The 16,468-nt window shown below is 43.6% G+C and overlaps 1 protein-coding gene across 1 annotated transcript in view; it reads right to left on the reverse strand.

Annotated features, from left to right (window-relative positions):
• Positions 1 to 13,963, reverse strand: part of sdk2b (sidekick cell adhesion molecule 2b) — a 297,955-nt gene extending 283,992 nt beyond the window's left edge. Inside the window, exon 1 of the mRNA XM_080480850.1 lies at positions 13,839 to 13,963. Within this exon, the coding sequence (XP_080336976.1) occupies positions 13,839 to 13,926 (88 nt within the window). The 5' untranslated portion in view covers positions 13,927 to 13,963. The remainder of the gene's footprint in view (positions 1 to 13,838) is intronic.
• Positions 13,964 to 16,468: the final 2,505 nt, after the last annotated feature.

The raw sequence follows: 16,468 nt of genomic DNA on the forward strand, positions 1-16,468 counted from the left end.
ATGTCGTGAGATCTTTGCGCTCGTAACGTCTTCAGCGTGATGCATGCAACGGTGAAAATCCACATTTCCCGAAGCGCGTCACGCCGAGAATCAACACATTTGTTTCAGTGATTCAATACCGTCCTCTCAGAGACTCTCTCTCAGCTGTGCATGCAAAACGAAGTCGGGGGGGGGGGGGGGGGGGGGGGGGGGGGGGGGGGTCAATCAATCATTTATTCTTGAAGCGAATATAATCAATTAGGTTGAGATTCTTCAGCACCTGTTTGTTCAGGAATTCTCCCACAGTGCAAAGACACTGCAGCACTTTCTTTAATTGTAAACATTTGTGCATCGTCTTTGTGATGCGTCGCGCAATTTAGACTCACAATGACGCATGATTGGATCCCGGTGTGGTATTTCCTCCTCTTCTCTCCTTTTCCAATTAGTCATCATGTCTGACGCTACTATTTACCCCCCCCCCCCCCCACACACACACACCGCACCCCACTCAGCCACAAGACGCAAACACAGTCCAAACTCTCATCACCTCCTTTTCTTGTTTAAATGGGCCACACACAGAGAGTATAAATATTTGGGAAAACCAGGCTGGTTTTAAAGTATGACGAGGAGTCACTCAAGTCATTTAAAGGTTTGGCTTTGAACCGCTTCCATCAACAGCACTTTTTGTGACAACGGGTCAATAAAAGTTCAAGGTAACAAAGAACCATAACCATTCCTTGTGTGACTGCATTTTGTTTTTCACATAAAGATCCGTGATAAACACTAACAACCATTGTTGTTTGCTTACATTTCTAAAGCGTGACAATTACGACACATATGAGAGATCCACCACTGTTGACATTTTCCTGCAGCCAGTGATCTACTACACCTGATTGATCTATTCCTCCAGAAAACTATTCAAAAAAAAGGTGCTTAAACATCGTCATTGTGCACATGGAATGAGCGCAGCTAATACTGTATGTGTCGTCTCGTTATTGTAGAACAGTTGTGGCTGATACCATTTTATATAAACCCAGTAAATAATCAATTGATTTACGGATGTTTTGTGACAGAAATAATGAAATTGTGACTATCGTCATTTTTATCCTTTTTTTGGGGGGGGGGGGGGGGGATTAGGCAGCGAGCCATCTAGCCGTCATTTGGACGGTCAATTTTCGGAAAAGACGGTCAAAAAAATAACAGACGGGTTGCTTAAAGCCGTCTAAAATATGTGTACAATGGCCACCACTATGTGTCACCATCTAATTTGGCATATTTTTTTTGCCAAAATATAGCGAATCATCAGCTTGTGTTTACAATAGTAAAAAAAAAGTTGGGTCCCTCAAGAAAAAGGTTGGGAATCTGTTCTTTACCACTTCATCCATCACAGGTCAAACGGATGGAGGGAGACAACCACACGCTCACATTCACTACGGACATGCCTTTTTAGAGTCACCAATCAACCTCAAAGACTCAGAAACCGGGACACCTAGACAAAACACACTCCAATACAAACTCCAAACAGAAAGCCCCCCTCACCCAGGTTTAAAGTATTCCCACTGTGAGGTAAGACTGCCAACAACAACACCAACCTGTGGCAATAACAAAGTTAATGAAACATCCTCCAACACCACTCAAAGATCTTAGGTCTTCCAATGAGAACCCCACAAACGTTCAACATCTCCAATTAAAATTTCCGCTTGTATTTTTTAATCCGTCAGACCAGAGTTTGGAGGATTTATTCACAGGCGGTGGTAAGTGGGCTCATTTTATGTAAACTGAGGCTGAGGAGGTCAGAGCAGTTCATAAGACGGTGATACACAGCAGCTGCAGAGTTCTGTCACTTTATGAGATGTTTAAAGATCTCTGCCAAGAAGGAGAGGGGAGAAGATTTAGAGAAAGTAGACATGGTAGACAAAGCGCCGGTCCCATCCACACTTCTTTGATCACCAGTGTGCTCCGTCTTCTAAAATGGCAATATAAAAAAAAAAAACGTGGGATCCCATTCCAGAAGCCAGCAGAGCATCGTGAAAAACAGCCACACAAATTCAAGCAATAGTTTTGAGTAAAAGGTCTCTGGCAGCTGTGCCTCCAAATCTCATGCCCCCTTTAACTGTCACATAATGGCTGCGGTGATGTAGTGCAACGCCCGCCCTGCGCTCAGCTGTTATCTATTGCTGTACAGTAACAATAGGCTTCCCTCTCCTTAGTATGCCACTCTCACTGGCGTAAAATACGGCGGGTCTCCTGCACAACACTGCTGCACCTACAGGTGAAAGCTGGGCACAAAGACAACACGCAGATCGACCAAATGAAGAGAATGGAAGAATAAGAGACGGCGTTGGGATGGAAAACTGGCCTCTTGAACAGAGCAATTAATCAATTAGTGGGAGTGAATCGATACTCCCCGCCCAGCTTGGCGGGCTGACAGCACTCAGGTGTAATTAAAATTGTAGCTATTGACAAATCAAGATGGATGGAGCACTCCCTGCCTGTTCCGTTCGGCTTCTGAAAGGGAGTGATTCACTTTGCGGGACCAATAAACAGGAGGAACATGAATGCGCGCGGTTATCTGTGCAAGCGAGTGTGGCGATGGCGAATGGGCTACCTATTAGTGTCCTTGAGCTGAGGTCAAGCGCAAGTAATGCTGCAGGTCAAAGCCCAATGTCCAAACATCCATCTCACTCCGTCACCTTCCATTATCATCGGGTTATTCCCATTAAGTTGACTGCGAGGAGTGTTAAGTGATTTGGTCATGTGTGAAGCGTATCCAAGCAAGTGATGATCAAGACGTTAATCCAACTAATTTACATTTGGGGAGCTACTCGAGTGTAAAGCCGCGAAAGTGAGCCCCCCCCCCCCCCATTTCAGCTGCTCTACCTTTCACAGTCGAAGCAAGAATCCCAATTAGCAGGTAAAGTCTGATCCCGGGCATCCAAGCAGACGCCGGGAGGGAAGCCGAATGCGAGGGTGATGAACAGAAGGCGAGCTTTCCAGAGCTTTGTCGGTCTTAAAGTGATAAAAACACCTGACACAAAAGTTTCACGTGAAGCCTTTGGATAACCTCTACCTAATTGATACTGCTATCGCTTCTTCTTTGCAGCACATTTGAGAGTCAGTTTTGTCGGATGCGATGACATTTGTGAAGCACACCCGCCGCCGACGGGAAGAAAACAAAATGATTTGAACAGTGTTTGGTGTTTGCATGAGGCTTGGCAGGAGTCAAAAAGAAACTCTTCAAAAGTTATATCGCAGACGTCCATGATCAATGCGCCAATAACGATAACTTTCTTTTTTCAGAGACTGGACCTCCAATGTAAAATGAAAATAAACAGATGAGTAATACAACAAGACGAGTACATATGCGAGTAATACAACAATCTTTTGTGTATATAACCCGTTTTCAAAGCTGTGCGGTGGTAACTTTGAGTTGTATTCTCATCAAAGTCTTGCAGCCAATTTATTGAAGGGCAACTCAATCATTTTGAGGGTCAGCCTTTGGCTCATTGCATTGCAGGAATCAATTATCCAACAACCAAATCAAAGGGAATCATACTTTCATGCAAATTCCTGACGCTTTACAAAATAATTGAAATAATCCTCCATCCCATAGGCAGACAGGCCAGTTGAGTCAAAAGCCCCGTTTCCACCGCAGAAAGCAGGGTTCAAATGTAGGCGGGGTTGTGAGCTCTGCAGACATTCGACGTTGCAACAGTCATCTCAGCCGGCCCGACAGATCTGCATGGAGCCAGATCCAGGTCAAAAGGTTTGTTCATTTGAAGGGGGAAAAAAAAAAAATGGGATTGAAAGAAAATATTTTGAAACTGAATGTTCAAGGTTTGATCTTCAATTTTGAAAAATTAAAAACACTGTATTCAAAATAAAAGTAAAGTGTATGAAAAGTTTTTTCACCTTAGATACAACTTTGGTTCAGCTCTGGAATTCTTTTGATAAAAGCCTTTATTTTTAATGTAGGTGTCATTTTTTTCAGTTGCAGGTTTAATGTTTTCAGATTGGGATCTTATTTTTTTCACATTCAAGTACTGTTTTCAAGTTTCAATAGTTTCTTTCACTTTCAGATCGTATTTTTTCAAGTTCAAACTTTTGGCCCTGTTCTGGCGTGGCGGCAGGGCTTCCACTGAGTGACTAAGAGCAACAGTAGTAAAGAACTAATCATTTTTATGATCAAGAGATAAACCTTATTGACCAAAAATGAAGTCAAATTATGTCTTGGCCCTCAATAGGAATGTTAATTATAGGAAAATGAGTTGCCCACCCGTGTTCTACCTGGATGAATGACAATATTCAAAGACCTATCCATCCATTTATTGATCTTTCTTACCTGTTACGTCCAAGTCAAGGTTGCTGAAAGCTGGAAACAATCCTTGTTGACAGTCTGTAAAGGGCACTTACATCTTAAGGTGATCGATCACCCTTCAAATCATGTCTTTGGATTGTAGAGGTAGAAAACCCATGGAAGAACGTTCAAACAGCAGTAACATTTGGGCTGAAACCTTCAAACTGTGCTGGATATCTTTGTGCTCGTGCATCAGTTAACGTTCATCATCCTGATTTTTTCCATTATTATGATCCTATTTCACGGTGTCAGTGCTGTAAGATCATTGGATTCTGGAGGGAAAACTCTTAACAGGGCCCATTTAACAGTGACATCTTCACAAAATTTCATAAGATACAACACACACACACACACACACACACACACACACACACACACACACACACACACACACAAAAACATCATGGGCACAGTTTTTACTTTCTCGCAGGTGCCGCCACCTTGTTATGCAGAAGCTTTTGAAGTTTGAACACCAGTGCGACAAGTGACGCATACACAACTTCTTGGTTTTTCAAACATTTCCGATGACTATTACAATCTGTACGGCGGTGTGGCGCAGAGGTTCCCAATGTCTTTTTGCTGGTCTTCCTTTTTTTTGCTTTTGGTCAGTGACGTTGAACGCTGGTGAACTCTTCCAGAAAAAGAAGAATACAACTAATGTAGACTTAGTCTCTGCATTTAATAGATCCCGAGGGAGCAGTGGGGCAGCTACTGCAAACCGACTCAGAGCAGTTGGGGGTCAAGGGCTTTGCTCAGAGACACAGAAGCAAAAGCAGCATAACAAATCTACTTAACCTCACAGCAGGCCAAGCCTCGGAAACTGATAGTTGTGGTTACAACTTGCCTCACCGATTTGGCTGTGACTGCATTGTTGTCCGTTGGTTTACGCCCCCGTCTTTAAGACACCAGACTCGAGGTTTGTCAGTCAGTTTTGAGACAGTTTACTGGATTTCTTGTCTGATCGCATAATGGATTATGGATATGAACATGAAAGAGGAGGGCCAATAAAGAAAAGGTGTATAAAACAGAGGGCGGGCTGTTAAAGTCAAAAGATACTCAAATTAAAAATATTTCATCGGGGTCTGTTTTTGATCCAACTGCCTTACCTGGGGGGTTTTCAGAGACCCCTGTATTTGAGATGTTGAGACGCCACCGCAAGCAAACATATTCAGACATCATTAGACTGAATCCACAACGTAGCCGTAGAAAATGAGAGCCCATTCAAACCAAAACGAATAAACACACTCATTCCTTCTGTAATGTGTGAGTAATAGCTCATAACAGCAAGGTTATCCAACAAATGCATTCGGAAAGCTGGAAGAGGGGGAAAAAAAAAGTTGCATGTTCTAATAGTTCTCTTCATTTTGCGTTATCATTATGTAAAGCATAAAAATGTGTTCTCTCATCAAATCAAAGCACCCTACAAATCAAAGTTAAGGCAATTACAATCTTATTCCACCCTTTCAAATGGCAACAGCTGTTTCCCTTGGTCAGAATTGCAGCATAATTGCACACGGTAGCATATGGTTATGGCTGATTAATCCAACTGGGGGTGAAGGCCCTATTATTCCTGCATGGGATGGGTAAAAAGGCAGCAGATTCAAGTGCTGGATAAGATGGGTAATGGGATGGCAAAAAAAGGGAATGGGCCTGTGATGAGATGTCTGTTAAAGATGGGGTGATTGTCAGAATCGATCGGGCCTTCTACCATCCCTATCCAAGCCATTAAATTGATCTGCTTGTCATCCGAATTCTCCAAGAGAGAATCATGCCAGTGGCACCGAACGACGCAGGGAAGAGAAATAGCTCAGCTTCAATATCATAACTCTCACAAAAAATATAAGACTCCGGGCCTTTTTAATTCAATGCCCTTCATGAAATACATGAAGTAAAAATTAAGTCCTCCACGGCCAAGCCCATCATTTTGTCCATACAGCTCTGCAGGGAAATTGCTATCTCTCCAAGAGGCAGCAAGTGGGAGATGAGATCACTTACTAGTTACTTGGACTGACCACCCTTCAAACCCAGATACGACGCGCACATACCACTCATGCTAATCCACAGTTCACCTACAGACTCACATAAAAAACACCTCCCACCGGAAAGAGCTATGATTGGGTTCTGAGGAGATTTTCCAGGCCTCAAGCTGAACCGACTGCATTTCAGCTGTAAACACACCAGGTTCCACATGAGTGAGTTAGGTACGAGGGCCTCCTAAAGCTCAGGTCCATGCTTATTTCTGTGGAATCAGATGAGGGATGTTGGTGATAAACAGTCCTCGACTCCCCCCCCCCCCTCCACCCGGCCTGTCGCAGCAGGCATAATGACCCTCTTAAAGAGCGGGGGAGAAGTTCAAGTCCTTAATCACATTGGTACCTCTCGCTTATTATTACGTTGAGGTCATGAAACTCAATTTGAAGGACACGAGAGTGCAAGGCAACCCACAGTGGAATCTGACGTAAAAGTACAGAAGGGCCCGAGATGCTAATTTCAGAGTCTGTAAGAGCGCCGAACTGCAGGCCGACTCGTCTCAGCAAAACATGGAAACAGAAGCTATGCTTTCACCACAGAGATATTAAAACAAGGTGGAAAGCCTGACTGCAAATCCCTCAATTCATCCTCGGTGCAGAAACCTCGCGCGTGACGAAGCTTTGTTGTTGTTGCAACTCGCACACGGTGCGAATCGAAAAGCAGCAGACGCTTCAAAAGAGGAAAAAAAAAAAAATGCATAAGTGTTCTCGCAGGAAAGCTGAAACACAATAAACTGCACTGCTCTCCGACTGCACATCAAAGAGTGAATACTTACACCTGTAAAAAAGATGCTCAAACATACAACCCTCACCTGAACAAACGCTTGCGTGGAACAACCTCGAAGAAACTGAGACCTACAAACAGTCGAAAGTCGAAAACATACATTCACGAAGGGATGTCGCAGAATGGAGTGACGGATTCAAAGCAGGTCATCGGACTCGTCGAAAATGATCAAAACGTCTGTTTGAGGAAGCAGAAGGGGAACGTGCCGCCACTTTCCAGTGCAGTCCGAGCCACAGCGAGAATATACGGCCGAACAATGGCCCCAGCTTGTCACCACGAAAGCCGAAAGGGAGACAAATGGACTCTCTGTGCTTTGGATTGACAAGAACTCCAAATTGTTTTCCATCCCGCAGGTCTTTCAGCACTGACCCTTGTCAGTCTCTGTGTATAGTGACAATTCCCAGCTGGCCCGGGTGGCCTGTTTTCCCAGTCCCAGAACCCAAATTAATAGCCACGCAAAGACAAATAGGACAGCGCTGGCATACGCTAACCAGACGTCTTTGTGCCATGTTCCAGGCAGCGGGCGGGACGACGGGTGGGGGCTTAAAAGAGGCTATTTGTGAAAGAGACTGCTACATCCTCAGTCTAACCGCTCTTGTTCTGGTCAAACTGTCTGGGCTCCACACTTTGATGAAAGAAGACATTGTACAATGTTTAATCTTTTTTTCTTTTCTTTTTTTCACTTTTCTTTCAATCACATTGTCATTTTTTTTTTTTTTTTTGAGGTTACATAACTGGCATTTCAAAGAGCAAGACAGGCAGAAATTTCAGGACTGAACACTTTAAAGTGTTCCACGAGTCAAGAAAGAAAAATGAAAAGTGTCTGGCATGCCAATGAGGGAATTCGAGAACCGGCGCAGTCACAAAACAGATAGCTGTGAAATGGCATTGATTATGCCTCGTCATTACGCAGCAGCAAACCTCCCAGGAGCCCATCTTTCCTGGTGGCACCATTTTTATGTCATCCTGCTCCAAGTTAGACTGACCTCATCTTCACCTGCTACATTAAAGTATTAAAGGGAGAGTGGGATTTCTTTATTTCTTTTTTTACTTTTAGTGCCACAGAATCCAAAGTCGAAGCCTTAAAGCCTGAATATCCTAAGACTGGAGCTTTCTGATGAGACTCCACGTCACTGTAATGGGACGGGATGCATTTTGGGTGATGCAGGTTTGGAGCAATGCGTTCCATTTCCAAAGAATGAGCTGAACGTGAACCCTAAATGCTGTTGGACCTGTGCCTGAGGGTCATGTTTGCCACGTTTCAAGTGAACAGGCACAGCTTTGCATTTACATGGCAACGTTGTGAAAACGGCATCCATTTACGTAAAAATGGCAGAAGCACCATTGCATTTTGTTTTGTAACGTCGTCCTCTTGTTGAGCCACTAGTGGGTGCTGTTTTTTTTTTGTGGTAAAACCACACACACATGCTCGCAGAGCGCGTTGTAATTGCACGCGGTTCCGTTCATACTACATTTCAGGGATCACGTCAGTACGCGTACCGTTACGTAATGTAACGATCCCCAAAATATGTCCATTGTGGTGGCCGGTGTTCTCCCGCTTTGCTAAAGTTTTCATGCCAGAAGTTCTGAGCAGTCTGGCTATCTTTATATTCTTTTAAATTGGGATTGTACGGATAGGGATACCGGCAAATCTCCTTGAAGTACATGTCTATTGTTGTTGTTGCACAAACAAGGGTGGATGACGATATTAACGTCACATGGACACGGAAAATATGAATTGTCCTGCACAGTGGCAAGTACACGGACATTCGTATTGACAGACGACCAAATTGTATTGCTATTCCGGGTGACTTCACAATAAAATCCCAAGGACAATATGGACTGGGAGACATGACACTCTGGAGGAAAACATTGTTCTTATTGTCCATCTACTGAGCATGTGCTGAAGCACTATTTACTATGGTCATGGGGCTTTCTCGAAAAGTTCCACCTTGAGTACAGCTTTCAAAAAGTTGCATCTTCCTTGGCTCTGAGTAGACGGACACCAAAAAGGCAACAAAAGTTTTCTGTTTTCACTTTAAAACATTGTCCTATAAACAGGGCCTCAGAATGCCACTGAACAGCCTTCAATATGCCCTCACACTCTTCTAAGTACTTACTTCTCACTCATTGTGACAGTGATATATAGTGAATAATTCAGCATTAAATAAAGTATTAAATTAATTCGCCCTTTGATTGATAAGCTCATATTCTGTAATTTATGACTAAACCTTTGACTCAAGCTAAGTTAACTTTTCTATGCTCTTCTTTTCACCATCGCTGTATTGTGAATCTGGTTTATTATGCAGAGTTCTTGGCATACTCTTGCTCAAGTTCTAATTTCCGTACGCACGGAAATTTGAGAACAGAGACAAAGTGCCACTAAGAAACACTCTTAACCTCTATGACTGAGCGAAACTGGGTAAAAATCAATAAAAACAGCCCAGCGCCCAAAAAAAAAAAAGAAAATAAAGGCTCTGGAAGTGCTTTCCAGAGAGAAAAACAAAAGGTCTTTCAGCTACGCCTCTCTCTTGGACTTGCCACGACGAGAGACCTTGGGTGGGAAGTTTTGTTTTATTGAACGTAGCACAGTGAAACTCCAGACATCCCTCTGAGAAATCTATCACTGGACTTTGACCATGAGATTTCTTGCCAGCGCTGAATACTAAAAGCGATATGTTGTGACCTTTTGCCAAAGTGCTGGCTGCAGGGCTCTACGACAGCCACACTAGTTGGTTTTTTTTTTGGTTTTGTTTTGGGTTTTTTTTTTCCTTTTGAGAATCATTTCATCAAGGCACAGCTGCTGCGTGGAAACAGAGCTCCCCAGTCTGTCAATTAACATGAGTGACAAATCAGGACATTAGTAGTCCTGATGAGTTCTCCGAACCGCCAACAAATCATCCCCGTTATGATCTCAATTGGTTCTTCTTCTACGCCAGAGGCGTCAAACATTTTCCTCTTGAGTGGGCCGGACCGGTAAAATAGAGCCAGAAAAACCTTTGAATTAAAACTTTAGAGGTTTTCTTTGTTGTGGCGCAGAGTATTCCTGATGAAAATGCATATATTGTTGAGAAAAAATAGACTATTACTACAGAAAATGACACTATAAAGCCAATTTTAATGAAACTTTCTGGTGCAAAATATAGTGAAATGTTAAAAAAAAACAAAAAACGGTTGCTTCTGCTACTCTTGAGAAACTTGCTAAAAAAAAAACAATTTGCGAGCGGGCTTGTCCAGATTGGAGCCTTTTGTCGGCCATTTTTGACCCATGTTTGACACTCTTGTTCTACGACTTACATTGCTTCAGGATTGCCCAGATACATCCAGACATTAAAAAAAAAAAAAAAAACTATGGCGCCTTGGCAGGGAAACACAAAAACAATTGATAATCTAAAAATAGAGTATCTAAAATCCTCCTTGATAGCACAGGTTTTCCCAGTGAAACAATCTAGTGAATGTCTGTCAAACACGTTCTAGTTCAGGGGACACAAGCAAGCCTAATTCCATCTCGAGTGGACTGAAGCGGTAAAATAGTGGCATAGGAATCTTTAAATTTTAACTTTTTTATTTGTAGTGATGCAGTATATGTGATGAAAACGTCTGTATTCTTACAAAAACCAAACAACTGCTCGAAGAAATGACAACAATCTCAACACGGAGCCACTTTTAATGGAACCCTTCTGGTACAGAATAAAGTGAATTGTCAAAACTTTTCTTTACACCTTCTCCTTTAACCAGTGCATCTTCTTTTGTATTTACAACAGGGAAGTTTACAATTTGCTAGAATATATTCCTGGGTCGGATTAAGTGCCTCTTGCAGACCAGTTTTGGCCCATGGGTCTTATGTTTGACACCCAAGTGAAATACAGTTTCACCGGTTTAGTCAAAATCTCTTTTACACCCACAATGACTGCTTTCCCTATTTTGTCACATGCGAAAAGAATTCATCCAATTTAACTTTCTTTTGAAGCCGTCAATCGTTTCTTTTTTTTTCCCCTCTCCTTCAAATCTCTTGCTGTTCATTCAATTTCAATCCAATCTCCAGCCACATTTTAAATACAGATGACATCCTTGACTTCTTTCATTCTGTGAAGGTCCAATACAATAAGCTAAAAACAAACTCTCAAGATGTTTGGCACCCTGGTCAGATAACAGCGCGCCGCTGAGTCCTATGCCAGCGGTGTCCCTGCAGCCTCTGTCAAAACCAGACTTATGGATGTTAATCTGAGTGCCACGCCTCTGACAGAATGAAGTCTTCAAGTCTCTCCAAAGCTCCCGGAGTCGAGCTGCAGCCAGTCGGCCTAATCTGCAGACGTTGAGTGATACAGAAGTATGTATGCCAAACATGACATTCCAATAGAGTCCCCCCCCCCCCCCCCCCCCCCCCCCCGCCACTCCGAGCTCGAAAATAGACGTGTTAGAAATGACAAAAACAGCAGGCGAGCCCGGCATTGTCTCGGCATGACCTCGGTAATTGAATGGGAATGAACAGTTGGACAGACCAGACGGCTCGTACGACTGTCACTTTAAGCAAAATACTGTAACCGGGGTGAGTTTCGGTGGATGGCTTTTTCAGACGGTTTAAGGAAAAACAAAAAGACTCCAGCTCATGTGTCAGCTTCCAAAAATAGGATGTTGAAGTGTCAAAGAGTTTGTTTTTGTTTGAAAAGATGAATCCGTCACCGATCTGAAATATGTACATTTCCAAGGTAGACAGGCTTCACCAACATAGACTTGTCTTTTTTTTTTTTTTCCTTCTCTCCTGCGGACAATAATGATGAATGACAAAATAATAGAAGTGAAGATGATCCGTCTGTGCGCGCCGAGCCTTAAAGCAAAGACTTCACAGCACTTTGCTCTGATGAAGGCAGCTCTGCCGTCGTTAAAAAGCCGTTTCAGTGGACTGGTCATTAAAATGTGGCAAGCGGTGGCTGACATGTCCATGCAGAGGCATGCTACTTGCCTCATCATGTACTTTAATCATCGGGTGGAAAGAGAGCAGCCCACACCGGGGTCACTTTCCACGAGCGAGCACTCCGAACGGTCTGAAGAGAGTCCAATTAAAAAAAAAAAAAAAGCCTACGTTTTCTGGCCCAACAGCGTAATGGAATCTGAAGGCCGCCACTGGACGGAGGAAGCGGAAAGAGAAGAGCGAGCGAATGATTGGCAGCCTTCAAACACCCCCCCCCCCCCCAACCCCAACAACATTCACATTCATGCATATTGCTTCATGCACCCATACACATCCCAAAAAAAAAAAGAAAGCCTTCTCCTGAGGCCATCGCTGTAAATATGTGTTCTTCTTTAACTTGCTTGGTTAAGTAAGCATTCAGAGGGAAGGATAGAGGACCGGGCCAAGCGTCCACAATCACACACACACATTTACAGAGACGGAGGAAACAAAGGCAAGATGCTTAATCCCTGGGATACACACGTTATCAATCTCCTGTAAATGCCAGGCGCTGGGATACGCGCTTCATGAATGATGGATATTTGCCTCGTTTGTTTCATCTTTTCTACATTGTATTATTGAGTGAGTCCCACTGTAGTCTATCTCGAGAGGCAACACTCCTCCCTTGCAGTGGCAGCAGTGCCTGAATCCCAACCACCAGCGCTGAGAGGAACGCACGGGGCGAGGATGTTGTCGTCAGGAGCAATGTTTGTGCATTTTGCATCCAAAACAACAGTGACCAGACACATTTCGCAAGACTTGATAGATTACTGTGAAGCCTCCTGGACACTTGATCCGAGCAACCGTCCCCGCCTGTGACAGTATGTGTTCATATTTAAAGGACAAAACGACACAACACATTAAGACCAGGGACAACCTTCAGTCAGGATCATTACTCTTGAATTACTAATGATCCAGCAATTAAGGTGAACTTGCAAGGACCTCTGAATCCAAACTCCTGCCATGCTTAAAATACGAGACTCAAAGTGACAGTCTTCATGACAGAAATGGGAACGAATGTCATTTTGAAAGGGACAAACTACAGTCCAGACCAGTTATAGCACAGGGAGGTGATAGAATGGATGCTTCAGGTTAGAACAGGAGTCTCTCCTATTGGCTCTCTATATGATAACACCCCTGGTGGGATTATTGCTCAAAACCTGAACATGAATTAAACAGAAATCATTTAAAGAAGCGATCCCTGCAAATGGGTCACTCTAAACTGGCGCTTTTTCCTCCATTCAATCTGCAAGAAAAGCCAATTAATTATTGGCACTGGTACTTGACGCGCATGTGCCCGCCTTAATCTCCTGCATATCAATATGGATCTCTTTATTTCCTGGGCTTGTTTGCAGTACAAAGTTTGGATTCCTGCTGCGAGGGCTGATTAATTAATTAGGACCTATTAATCAGCTTAACACTTAAACAGCTCCCTTCCTGGTGGCATGTGTCATTATATGATCTTAGTAGGAAATCAATCTGGAGAAAATTACAAAGTCTTCGACGAAAACTTGAAATGTTTTTGGTTTATAATCATCAAGTTCGGGCTGGGGGGGGGCACTGAATGAGTGATCAAGGAAATCACAGCAGCAGTTGGGGTGTAGATGTGCACCAGGTGTGACTTTGTCAATGTGAAATGTCACATGAAGACTTAAATGACGCGTCAGAAAACGCGCAACATAGCACCAGCGGCCCCGTGAGTGCTCACTAACGGAACCGAGCCGGTGCTCCTCTTACCTTGAGCTTGTGTGGAGTGGATGAACACAGGAAGAAATAAAATCCATGTGGCGCGCCACATCGATCTGCTCCAGGAGTCCTCCGACATGGTCCCAAACCGCGAGGATCGGGACAACAAGTGCCCGGTGAGCCTGAAGCAGTACCCGAGTCCCGGCGCCGGTTCCTCTTCTGGTTCCGTCCGTCTGACGCTGGTTCAGTCCGTCTCAGAGCCCGCAGAGCGCACCGACCCCGGGAGCTGCTTGAAGCCGGTCGAGAACGGCAGAAATCCGTTCGGACGGTCTGACGGCTCCCCGGATCAGACGCGTTATAGTTCCACAAACCCGTCCAGGAGAGTTGTTCTCCTTCACCTGTGTGCCGAAGCGGTGCGCGCCTGGTTCCGTTTCAAACACGGATGCAACTCAAGTCAGATGAATCCAGGTTCAGTCCAAGCAGCCGCTCTGCACCTGTAAGAAGCGGAGCTGCACATCATACTTTGCCCGTCTTGCGCCCTTGAGATGTCGTCTTCTTCCTCCTCCTCTTCAAACTTCAGCTGCTGATCCAAAACCGGGTCGGTGACAGTTTCCAGTTTTCCTCGAATCCTTTTTTTCTCCCTCCTTTCTGGAGAGGAGATACGGAGCTCACCTCCCGTAAAGTTCCTACCCTACTGCGCGCTGTCAAGGTCGGCGGATTCAGTGTGACAGGCGCACGGAGGAGAAGTTGAGCAGCCCGGGGGGATGGGAGAGAGAGACACTGGCACACAGTCACAGTTTCACAGTATCATGGCCGGAGCCTGCCGCGGAGGAGAGCGGAGCCCGGCTGCCGGTGTGCGTCGGATGAGGACGAGTCCCGGGTTCTTGTGGAGGTAACGCCGGGATGTGGCGCTGGAGCCGCGCAGCGCAGGTTGCCACCATGCGGCCGTGCGTAAAAGCGCACTCCGGGTTCCAACACAACCAGGCGCGGGTTTTTTTTAGGGAGGCTTTTTTTTTTCTTTTTCTTTTTCTAATGCCTTTCACATCACAGGGAGGTTGAATGAATACGCTCTTTTGTTTAAATGACTTGAGAAACACGTGTTTCTCGTGTTGCCAGGGTCTGGAGTGCAGTGGTTGACAAATCACTCCCAACATTGCTGTGGAGATTTATTTTGTGTCTGAGTTACTGGCCTTGTGTGTTTGATATCTTTGTAAGGATTTCTGCTTTGACTGTATTTCAAGGGCTGACCCAAAGAATCTCCAGGCGTGGGCACAAGGAGAGGGGACCAAAGTTAGATATGAAATTCAAAGTTTCACAAATCCCAAAAAACCAATGCATGAGTTCGGGGTTGTTCAACCTATGGCTCTGGAGCCACTTATGGCTCTTCAGCTCATCTGTAGTGGCTCCCTGCAACTTTCAGAAATTCTATGGAAATAAACCTTTTCTTATTTTCTTTTAAACAATAATTTAAAATAAAATAAAAAGGTCCTTTCTCAAGTCTACAAACAGATCAAACAGCTAGAATTCCTGTGAGTGAGGGCAGGGATACACGCTGGACAGGTCACCAGTTCATCACAGGGAAACACAACCACACACACTCACACGTTTGGGCTCTGTGAGGAAACCGGAGAACCAGGAGGGAATCAATGTGCACACAAACAGGGAGAACATGCAAAATCCACACCGAAAGATCCAATCGGTATTTGAACTTGAGGACTTCTCGCTGTGAAGGAGAAGCCCTAAACACTGCTCCACTGTACAGCCATAGCTGAGTCTAATTAAGACAAATAATACAAGTAATAAAGCTAAAAATCACAACAAAAAAAACCCCCAAAAAATCTGCCATAACAGGGCAAACTAAAAAGGTTAAAATAGCTAATACAACTAAAAGTGCTCTAACCATTAGGAAATGCATGGCTAAATAGGTACAACGACTAAAATAGTACAGATGCATAAAATGGCTAAAATGGAAAAATCCACCAAAAAAAAGAAAAAAGTGGCCACAAAAAGTAATAAAAAATATATCTAAATTATTCCTCTGACACTTCATGCAACTTCAGTTGTTGTATGTGTCGCATTTAAAAAAAAGAAAAGTTTTCTTTCTTCTTCTTCTATAAATAACATGTTTTGCGGCTCTAGACAAATTTTACTTTGGAAAATCGGGAACTAAGCTCTATTGGTCATAAAGGTTGCAGAATGCGGCATTAATCAGTGTTAATCACAAGTATTTAGACATATACTCAGTGTTGGCCGTCAACTTACCATCAAGTGTGAGTAATGGGAAGAAATGTGGAAATCATCAAGTATGTTCACTTCCTCATTAACTCTTAAATTAGTGTCTGATTGGCTTTGACAGATATTTCAATCCATACTTCCCACGACAAATAAAGTTATTTCAAGAATAAAAAGAGATGGAGGGAAGCCATTATACAGCTTTATTTTTTTTTATATATGTAAAGGACAATTAAAACAAAGACGGAGAACAAAACACTAAACTTCAAGTTCAGTAGGTATACTTGCATCAATACCACTTTTTTAAATTACTAGTATGAATCCTAGTAGCGACTCCCCGATGCCGAGTATCGATACAAGTACTTACTAAATGCCATATTCGGTATTGATGCATGCATCCCTAATATAATCAAAATAAATTCATTATTTTCAGAATAGTGGTTGAAAAC

This window comes from Lipophrys pholis (genome assembly GCF_963383615.2).
Source record: "Lipophrys pholis genome assembly, chromosome: 1".
Classification (NCBI taxonomy): Eukaryota; Metazoa; Chordata; class Actinopteri; order Blenniiformes; family Blenniidae; genus Lipophrys; species Lipophrys pholis.